Below are 10461 nucleotides of genomic sequence, written 5' to 3' on the forward strand. Positions count from 1 at the left end.
GGAAAAGTCTAAGACATTTGAAACAACACAAAATGTTAGTGGCAAATTACCAGTATATATTCTTTCCTACCAATGCTCATTTTATGAATCCAGCTACAATAAAGCCCACTTTACCAATATACCATACAGCCAACGATAAAGCAAAATGACATTTGTTCAAAGGAAGAACTCATTTCAAAATAGAAAGGGGGGGAGGGCAGTGTTACTTATTTAAGCGTTCTGATCTCACGTGATATATATTTAGAAATTTAAAATCTCATCTTCACAAAATGAGATTTTCATGTTCTAAGTACCTCATTTTTTGAAATTCCTCACAAACACTGAAACCTACAAATTTGTGGCTCTTGTAAAGTTTAAAAACTAAGCCAAAGAGTGTTAAGATTTATGCTACAGACATAAAAAAATACTTAATTTTGTTCAAAACACTCCAAAATATCCCTACCCAAATATAAAAAACTATTGGGCTCCCCTAAAAGACAGGCAATGATAAAAAATAAAATGCCATGGTGTCTCTTATGTTTCAAATTAAAATCTGTTAAAAAATACAGTCACTGAAATCTAAATGACCACTTTCCAAAAACATATTTCAAATAGACATGTATTTGTAATCTAACTCTGAGAACACGATAACTACTAATATTACTGCTTCTCCTGGTCTCATTCCTCCATGTCACCCAACCCCACACCAAAATCTCATTCTCTTCTATCTTTTCTTCCCCAGAACACTCTACCCCCATACACCTTCATTTCACTCCTTTTCTGATGAACATTCCCACCAAGTTTCCCTTTACCACTTAATACTCAGTCACTGGAAAACTACAAGAAAGAAACACTCCACTGAGCCATCATAAGCATTCTGTCTTTCACCCTGTTCTAGAGAAGCATGAAGACAATAACAGAAAACTTGTTATTTTCCCAGCCATTAAACCAGAAAGCTATTTTCCTCTATGGAGAAATAGAGCTAGAGAGTCCTGAAAGCGAGAAGACAGCAAATAAGCAGGCTTCAGGTTTGACCTTAGGCCTAAGTGTCGATCCCACAACAATACCATGAAGTCCTGAGAAGCCGCTGTGTTAGACAGCTATCTCATCGCTGGATCGAGCAGCTCCAGGCTCACCCAGAGGCACCTAGAAGCCTGGTACTAACTCTTGGCCAAGACTAGAACAAGCAGATTGACTAATGACCTATAACATACTGACATACCGGATGCAGCTTGAAACTCCCCTCCCTGGTGGCACCCAAAGCTAGTTTATTTAATGGTATAACTAGTTAGACAGTTTGGCCTGGTTATGTGACCGAAAAGGGCATGAAAGATCCCACCAGAAATTTTGGGAGAGCTCTCCCAAAACCAAGATTTCTCACACAAATCTTGGTGGTCCAGAGTCCCAAGGCAGACGTGGGAGCTGACCCTGGAAGTCTCTGGGCCGCGAAGCCTGCCTCCGCACTCCCTCCCCTGCGGGACACTTTCTTTTCCTTTCTCACAAGCCTTACATGACTATGTTCTTAGGAGCTGTTAGAATCCTTTCAGTTCTTCAACCTGTGTGATCTTGGCAGCCACCTGGAAGGAAGGTACTCCCTGCCCACTGAAAAGCATGAATGGAGAATCCCAGGTGGCAGAAAGGACAGAAAGGTTTCAGTTGAAGCCAGTCAAAGAAAGAAAAAGTGAAGCATACTACCATACCTAAGAGTAGTTTGGCTTACTTATCAAGTTCAAAATGGCACTATTTTAATATAACATTTTTGTAATTTCACGTAATTACTATAAAGAGCTTAAAAGAATAACGATGTTATACTCCTTTCAAAATTACTAAAAGAAATGTCTTTTACCTGTGAACTCAGCTGAGTTTTTATCCAATTGAAATAGTAATTTAAGTCACTGCCTTCCATCAATTCTTTTCCCCAAGCAGCTAACTTGGCAATAATTCTTGCTGCCTAAAAAATAAGAAATACACTTGAATACTATATAGATTCTACAATCATATCACATATCTTAAAAATCAGGACTCATAAGCATTTTGCTGCATAATTTTTTTAACACTCAACTCCTAAAAAAAAATAATTTATATTTTTTTAGAAATATATTTATATAGTAAAAATGTATTTTCAAATATTTCCATTACAATGAACCAAAATTAGTTGTTAAATTAAGAATTTCACTACATTCCTTGTATTGTTTTGAGTTTCAAAAGTAAGATTGGGATTCATTATAAGACCAACAAAAATCAAAAGAGCACAGAAATCTTCCTCAGCATCAGACTTTCATCAAATCACTTGCCAGAGTTCTGAGAAATCTCTGTAACAAACGGCCAGCCAGTACTTTGCTCATTCCGAGCCCCTTGTGAGTCTTCACACCTAAAAATCTGTATTTTTGTACAAAATATATCCTTGTATTAAACAGCCATCTCCCTTGATATATAGAAATATACGCTTTTCTCCTCAAAGACTTCTCAATTTTCTTCAAACTATAAAACTAATCGTGGTTTTTTAATTAAATAGGCAGTCTAAGTATATCTATATAAAATCATCATGTTGTAACTTGAAATACCTTATAATTTGTCAGTTATACCACAATATATCTGAATATATATGTAAGTATATATCTGTATATATAAAGACAAAAAAGCAGGCAATATAAAATACTACTTCTCTACACACAAACCCAACTTAATATTCCTTCAGTACAATCTAAAAGTCAATGTTTCAAAACTCCAATTACTCAGCAATAATTAATCACAGTAGAGAATGGAAGGCTAGTTAACCCCAAAATAATTTCTGTGCTGGTAGACCGATATTTGTTCTTATACTTGGCTACAGCTGAGCAAGGTGATGAAGGCACACTTTCAAGGTCAGTATGTCGGGCATTCAAGCATCATGACATATCCAAAATTCTACACCATGGAGGGCTTACAGCCACGCCTTGAATCATTCACTAAGTTGTGACAAATGGACATTTTCATGTGCCTAGCTAAGTGACTTTACAGATACATTATCTACTTTAAACAGACCTAACTTTCACAAACTAGATAAATAACTTGAAAAGATTCCTGTAAAGAAACCAGGGATTGAAAATATTATCAGCAACGTAAGCACTGATCAAAACGGAAAAGACAAAGAAAGAAGAGGCTTGACATTTCTACTCAGAGCATAAGCTCTTCATCAGTACATTAGGTAACCCAATGACAATCTGACCCTCAAAATTTTAAAGATTAGACAAAAGCAACTAAAATCATAAAGAAATTAAAACATGGATTTGGCTACACAATTAATAATGATGAACCTTACCCTAAATTTATATTTGGTCTGTACTATATTTGTCAATTTTATTACAAAACCGTCAAAATTAGGACGACGTTTAAACCAGGTATGCAGACAGTGAAAATAAGTCTCTACAATTTGAAAGAAAATATATTATTGGTTTTTTTAAGTATTTTTTAAAATAGAATTTATTTCATGAATCCTTTTTAATTTCTTTTATAAATGTTTTATAATATATAAAACATATGAATACAGTAGTACATAAGTGAATATAGATATGTAAGGAGACAGAAAGAGAGAGAGGGAGAGAACGAGCACATATGCTCAAAATTGTTTCAATGACAGTAGTAGTTCTTGATTTGAAAAATGTAAAGACATGTACTAAAATGAGCGGCTTCAGGAGCTTCCCCCACCCCATGTCCCAGAGCTCATTCTACATGGGAGTAGGCAATGCTTAGCCAAAGATTTAGTCTCTCAACCCTCCTCTCATACCTTCTCCACATACTCCTTCGAAGATTCTTCATTGTTAAGGCTTCCAAAGATAGCCTTTCGTGCAAAATTTAAAACAGGAGTGTACTTAAGATATTAAAAAGCAATTAATTATTTAAAATAAAAATTAAACACAGTAACTACTTCAAAGCAAAATTTAATTTCTACAGTAAATTTGGTTAAACCTATCATAGCTATCCAGAGCTATTTGCACATGTATTCACAAGGCTTTTATGCTAATAAACTCATCATTATACTCTACAAAACTTCAAATGTATCAGAGCAATCCTTTCCCCTTTGTCTTTCTCATATGCCCACACCAATAAGGAACTACTACTTTGAAAAGTTAGCGTCACAGCCATTACTCCTCTAGGAACTGGGAGGTTACCAAGTCATAAATGGCCTAGATGTGCTTCTTCCCTAAATCAGAAATTGGATCAATTCAAAATTTACCATATGAACAGTAAAGAGATCCTGGCGATTCAACATTGGCAGAAAGTAAGACCACGCAGTGTTCTTGCTACGTTTAGCATAGTCAAAGAAAATGCTAACACGTTGGTGATTTTCCTAAAAAGAAAAAAGAAATATCACTAATCAGAATGTATTTTCCTAAAGATGTAACAATTGTGCACTTCTTCTCAGCCTTTTCATTTATGTCCCATCAATGTGTGTTTTTTATTATTCCAGTGTGATATTTATCTCCCTATTGCTATTATTATTATGGGGTAGGGGATGGTGATAGGAGCAGGAATATTTTAAAAATAAAATCACCTTTAATTATTATGATGAGTTTAATTCAAGTGAGCCAAGATAACAGATCCTAGCCCTGCAAGGTGTAGCACTCTTAAGTTACATGTCTCCTCAGCCTGCACTTCTGACCTGCCTTTCCCAACGTTGTTCCAACACCTCTACCCTGCTTCCACACAAACGAAATCGGAAGGGGGCAGAGAGATCACAAATTAGCTCTAGATAGAAGGACTGGCAAGAAGCATCTCAAGCTACTTACAAGCAGGCAAGGAAAACAGGGAATTAGAGAAATCTCAAATGTTCAAGGTTATCATTAGCAATTTATGATAGAAAAATCAGGGCAGAGAGAGCCAAAAACAGAGTATCATACTAGTATGTAGATTTAGGATCTGAGGAACAACTAATTCTTAGTTCAAATCATGCAAACTCTACGTCTCACCTAAATTTTCTCTGCATATTACTGGCTGAAATCCACTTTCTGGTTCCCTAAGTGAATATATTTGGTAAAAGCACAAATAATCACATAAATAATTTTAATTTTCAGATCAACATTTAATTCTTTGTAAATACACTGGTTTTAATTTTGGCCTGTGCTAACAGTTACCTATTTGAGGAATAAACTACCATCTCCTTAAGTAATAAACATTATAGTTTAGAATAACAATGGAAATGGTTATGATAATGACTTTAGCAAAGGATTCAAAACTCAGGTAGGTCATCTTTAACTCTACTGGTGGATTATTTCCAAAGTTAAAATGTTAACTCTCATTGTGCATGTAAATGAACAAAGTATCTTACAAACATAAAGAGCAGAACCTATTTTATACATTTAGATACGTTTAAAATCCATCTTCCTCAACTAGTCCTTTATAGTTTCAATTCCTGCTTAAAATATGCCACCAGCCATCATTGTCCCAGACACCCCAGATACACCCCTTTAAGAGAATATGAATGAAGCCATATTTGAATAAAGATATTTTTGTATTAAAAAAGAGGGGAATATAAGAAAATACACACGTACCTGCCTATTTTTGCCAAAAAAAAAAAACAAGAAAAACAGGAAGGATAAACCAAAAATCTAGGATATTGGTTACCTATAACAGGTAGGTGGGAATGGGGTGGCAAGGGATGGGTAGGGGTTGGTGATATCTCTCAGAGTATACTTTTCTGTATAGTTTTGACTTTGAGAAGCATGTTACTATTGTACATAATCGAAAATAATAAAATAAAATCAACAAGGATGAGAAAAAGACTAAAGTAGAAACAAATGAATCCAACTGTATTTCAAGAAAAATAACATAACCACTATGAACGAAACTTGAATATAATACTCTGACTACATACCCTCAGTTTAAAGATAAAGTACTGTAAACAAACACTGAATTCTGAGTAAAGGGCTTGTTTTTCATAGTCGTATGAATCAAAAAACTACTTTCTCTGTATTATAGGGCAGAACAAACAAATTAATAGATGGAGAATAAGAGGATCTCACAATCTCACTATGTCAGAAGAGATTACAAACGTGGAAAAGGGTAACTAGAATGAACTCTGTAGTGTTGAACTAAAATGAAATTGGAGAGAGTGTGAACTCACGGTTTTTAATTTATAGATTTGTGGCTATGTATAAAAATTGAGGATATTTGTGTGTGTTCTATATATGCAGGTGTATAATATTTAAAATAAAATAAAAAAACAGGTCGCATGCCTACTCACAGCCTCCTCATTCTAGGTATAGTCCTATACAATAACCAGGATAGCCAGGGCAAACCACAACATTCTCCATTTTTATTAATTTTACTTTTTTAAAGAAAAAAGTGCTCAGAGAACCAAGGTCATTCTGAGACAGGCATGCATCAGCCCAGTATGTCATCAGCCATATTAGATATTGATCCTCACTTACATTATAAAATCACTATATTCTTGTAAATGACATTATGGCCCCTAGGCAAACAGCAACATTCTTTCTAACCTTTGTATCCTCAATCATAGTTAGCACAGTGCTTGGTGCATAGTAGGTCATCAATAAATGTTTTTCCTTGTAAATTGACAGAACAACCACTAAGTAGCCAGACTGCCCCTAAGGAGCCAGACTGAAACTCTTTCTTCAAGTCTCCTAACACATGTAGACAGGCATTGGATGTAGCAGGCAGACAGCTTGTTTCAAAAAGAATTACTCTATACACTGACAATTTAAACCTAGATTATATTCTGGTGTAAAATACAAAACTGTAACTAAAGGAGGCCCCTCTGTGTTCAGAGACAGTAAGGCAATAAATAGAGATGTTATACAACTAGAAAAATGTCAGATGATTAGCAAAACATTCTCCAAATGAACAATGCTTTAGAGGGCCAGCACCTTGCCTACATTCAGCAGTGAAGCCCCAGTGCTTGGCACTGGCCTGAAACACAGGAGAATTGAAATCTGTGGAATAACTGAAAGAGAAGGAGCCATATCATCTGTGACTACACAGAGCATCCTGAAAGCCTCAAGTGATTCACTGAACATTGCTGGCATTCAACAAAAAACTCAGGTATTATGGGGGAAAAAATACCTATGAAAAACAACAAAAATAGCCATACAGAAAAACAATAAGATAATCTATATGTGGGCATTCTCATTTTTATCATGATTAGCAAATCATAAAAAAGAACAAGATAATCTGTATGTGGGCATTCTCATTTTTATCATGATTAGCAAATCACAACTCACATAATGAAGAAAAATATATTATTACACTCTAGAAGAGAACCAATGCTATAAATGAATCCTTACAAAAATGTTACTGTGCAGTACATAAAAAGATGAAGTCACCAACTGCATTAAGTAAAGACTATACCTACCTGCAACATATCATCGACCATAGTTAGTATGTACTGAACTGTCTGTTCTTTGGAGATATGAGTCATCAGATTTATAAATGTTTTAGCACACTACAAAAAAAAATGAAATCAATGTTAATTATTGTTTTCAACTGCAAACACGACATATTAATGGAATTTCAGTAAAATATTATTTTGCTTGCCTAAATTAGGATACACATGCTATTAACAGGTTTCAACTATAGAAAATGTATACCTTTTACAAATATTGTGATGAAGTATGGGAGGACTATTCTATGACTTGCATTGATTTTTTATCATTTCTAGTGATAAATTTCAAAATGTTCACTATTTTTAAAATACAGACCTAGCCACTATCAACTCTTAATTATCTACAACATAAAAATTAAGTTATGTAAACAATCAAATATTATCATTAGTTTTAAACTTTTTTGCGGGGGGAGGCGGATATACTGGGAAGCAGAACACTAGACCAACAGGAGTACTGGGGACTGGAATCAGAAGACTTTGACCTGTCTTCATTCTACAACTTATCAACGATGTAACAATCTCTCTGGACTTCAACAGAAACTGGCACCAACAATATGTTTCTTCATAAATTTCCCAGGTTTGCTATGAGAATCAGACGGGGCTGCATATGCGCTCTTTCAGCCAATCAGAGCCCCATATCAGAAAATCTAATGGATAGTGGAACTGCACTAGTGAGAATACAAAGTAAAAACATTTTCTAAAAAACAAGTTAAGCAACTTTTTAAAAAAACGTGTACTTTGAAAAAGCAATTTCTCTTCTGGGAATGTATTCTAAGAAGATTTTCAGAAATGCAGAAAAGGATAGAAGAATAAACATACTAAACATAACATTTTTTCCCAAAATTAACAAGGAAAACTGGAAATCACTCAAATATCTTCCAATAAAAAAGGATTTTTAGTTAAATTATGATGCATATCTATAATGGAATATCACACAGTCATTAAAAAACATTTCAAGAATTTTTAAAGACACAGAGAAGTGTTCATGATAAGTTTATATCGATTACCTGACTGCCTTCATTTTGAAGCATCTCTTGCTTCTCCTCAGGACTTCTTTTCATTTCAAACCTTTGAATAAATTCACAGTCTTCAGCAGAAATCATCTGCCCCCTGGAAAGTAAGAATAAGTTGTTTTTATTCAGTAAGAGTTGAATAGCCACTGTGAGGAAGTGAAACAGGAATTTCAGTCTTTTTCCTCTCTCCTCAGTAATAAAACATGAGGGCTGATGTGCAGGCTCTACCTTCAAACAGACCTGAGTTCAAAGCTTAGCCCTACCACTTACTGATCATGTGACCTCTCCAGACCTGAGTTAATTAATCTGCAAAATGACAACAATACCACATTGCCTGTAGGGGGTTCAACTGAGGATGAAATTAAACGATTTGCATAAGGCAGTTAGCACAGTGCCTGGCCCACAGTAAGCACTCAATAACATGTCGCCTCTTAACACTCTCCAAAGCCTCACCCTTATGCCCACCCCAAGCCAATCAATTTACTTGGCCTTCTAACTTATCAAAGTCACTTTACCTGAACTTCTATAATCATTTTTCTCCAGTATATTCTTTTCCTCCAGACTCAGAAAAAATGTGATCCTCCTCCTCTCTGAAAAAATAACCTCTCCATCCTGATTCCCCATCCTCCCAGCAGTCACCCCACACTACGCTGTTTTCCTACTTCAAGCGGTCCCTTCTTCAACGGTTCTTCGCTCTTCGAGACTCCTCCATATGGCTTAATCTTTGTAATCTCATTTTTCTTTCCCAAACTCTTACCTTCAGTGAGATTAAAATCAACATACTTGTCTTTTCTCTTTCCCAAACCATCTCCAACTGTTTTCTATCTCTTACCATTTTCACAAATTCAGCATCATCACACCTGAACCTGTCACCTTCCATTCCAGGCTGGTTTGACCTCCCAACTGCTACACTCTATCAAGTATTCAAATACATCACAGAGAATCCCCTGTCCAATCTTTCCTTATGAAAAGACATGTCTGCAGAACAGCCTTACTAGTCTCTGTGAGACTGGGCACTTCAGGATACACGTCAATTCTTTCAGACCATCAGTATGGTAATAAAAGTATAGAATTTGAGTCAATCTGAGAAAGAGTTCCAACTCCAGTTGTGAAACTTTGACATGTCACTATCCCTTTGACCACTATTTTCCACACCAGTAAAAAGGCAATTATAATACTACCTGCCCCACTCCACTGAGTGATTATCAGAAAACACAAGAACAAGCACTTGGTGTGTATAAGCATGGAGTAAAAACACGTTGAAAATAAAGAAAAATTTTGTGTAATATGCTTCATCATTCAAACAGCACCAATATATTTTTTTAACTAAGTAGTTTAAAAAGCTGCCCTTCAGATCCCCTGCCCCCAGAGTCAGTTGAGGGACTAGTGTTCCACAAAACCCAACCAGGGAAACATCGAATTTGAAACAGGTTTCCCAAGATGCATAATTAGAGAAGTGGTCCTTTTTCAGAGCTGTCATGGGCTGGGTTCTCAGTGGCAGCCGACCTTGAGATGAGATTACGTGCAGATGATCTATGAGGAAATGCTCCCAAGACAGACCAGGGATGGAGTGGGGAACACAGGATACAGAAGCGAAGAGCCTAGGTGGGGTTGAGGCAAAATCCTGAAGAGGACAGGTTTCCCGAAGCACACAGGAGAGTGTGGGAAGGTGAGGTGATCAGAACTGTCCCCTTCCCAAGACAAAGGAGCTGAACTCTCATATTTCCTGCTAGCCCTACCCACAACCCCATGCTCCTCCACAGATCCTGACTTTTATGTATTTAAAATCTCAGTGTTTTACTTTATCCCTTCTTGGTTTTATTTACACTGTTACTACACACTATTTTATATAATTTTAATTTGCCTCTGGACTTTGTAATCCATTGTTCTGTCTTTCTTCCATCAGTTCCGCAGTTTTAAGCACTGTAACTTTGTTTTCATATATGCTCCTTTATTTAACACAGCTTTTTAAAAAACTATTCTCATGCATTGATTTTCCAACAAGCCCTTCCTTACCAACCCAAAGGAGAACGTTCAGTCCATGTGTTTCTAGATCTCCAAGGCAAGTGCCAGCGTGCCCACTTCCTG

General features: G+C 36.0%; 1 protein-coding gene across 6 annotated transcripts in view; it reads right to left on the reverse strand.

Annotated features, from left to right (window-relative positions):
* Nucleotides 1-10461, reverse strand: part of ATP6V1H (ATPase H+ transporting V1 subunit H) — a 124643-nt gene that overhangs the window by 103498 nt on the left and 10684 nt on the right. For all 6 annotated transcript variants that reach the window (XM_011359156.2, XM_011359158.2, XM_023530040.1 and 3 more), the window contains exons 3-6: nucleotides 8368-8470; nucleotides 7331-7420; nucleotides 4196-4309; nucleotides 1826-1930 (exon numbers count right to left, since the gene is read on the reverse strand). In XM_011359156.2, the coding sequence (XP_011357458.1) occupies nucleotides 1826-1930; nucleotides 4196-4309; nucleotides 7331-7420; nucleotides 8368-8470 (412 nt within the window). The remainder of the gene's footprint in view (nucleotides 1-1825; nucleotides 1931-4195; nucleotides 4310-7330; nucleotides 7421-8367; nucleotides 8471-10461) is intronic.

This window comes from Pteropus vampyrus, unplaced genomic scaffold (genome assembly GCF_000151845.1).
Source record: "Pteropus vampyrus isolate Shadow unplaced genomic scaffold, Pvam_2.0 Scaffold45, whole genome shotgun sequence".
NCBI lineage: Eukaryota > Metazoa > Chordata > Mammalia > Chiroptera > Pteropodidae > Pteropus > Pteropus vampyrus.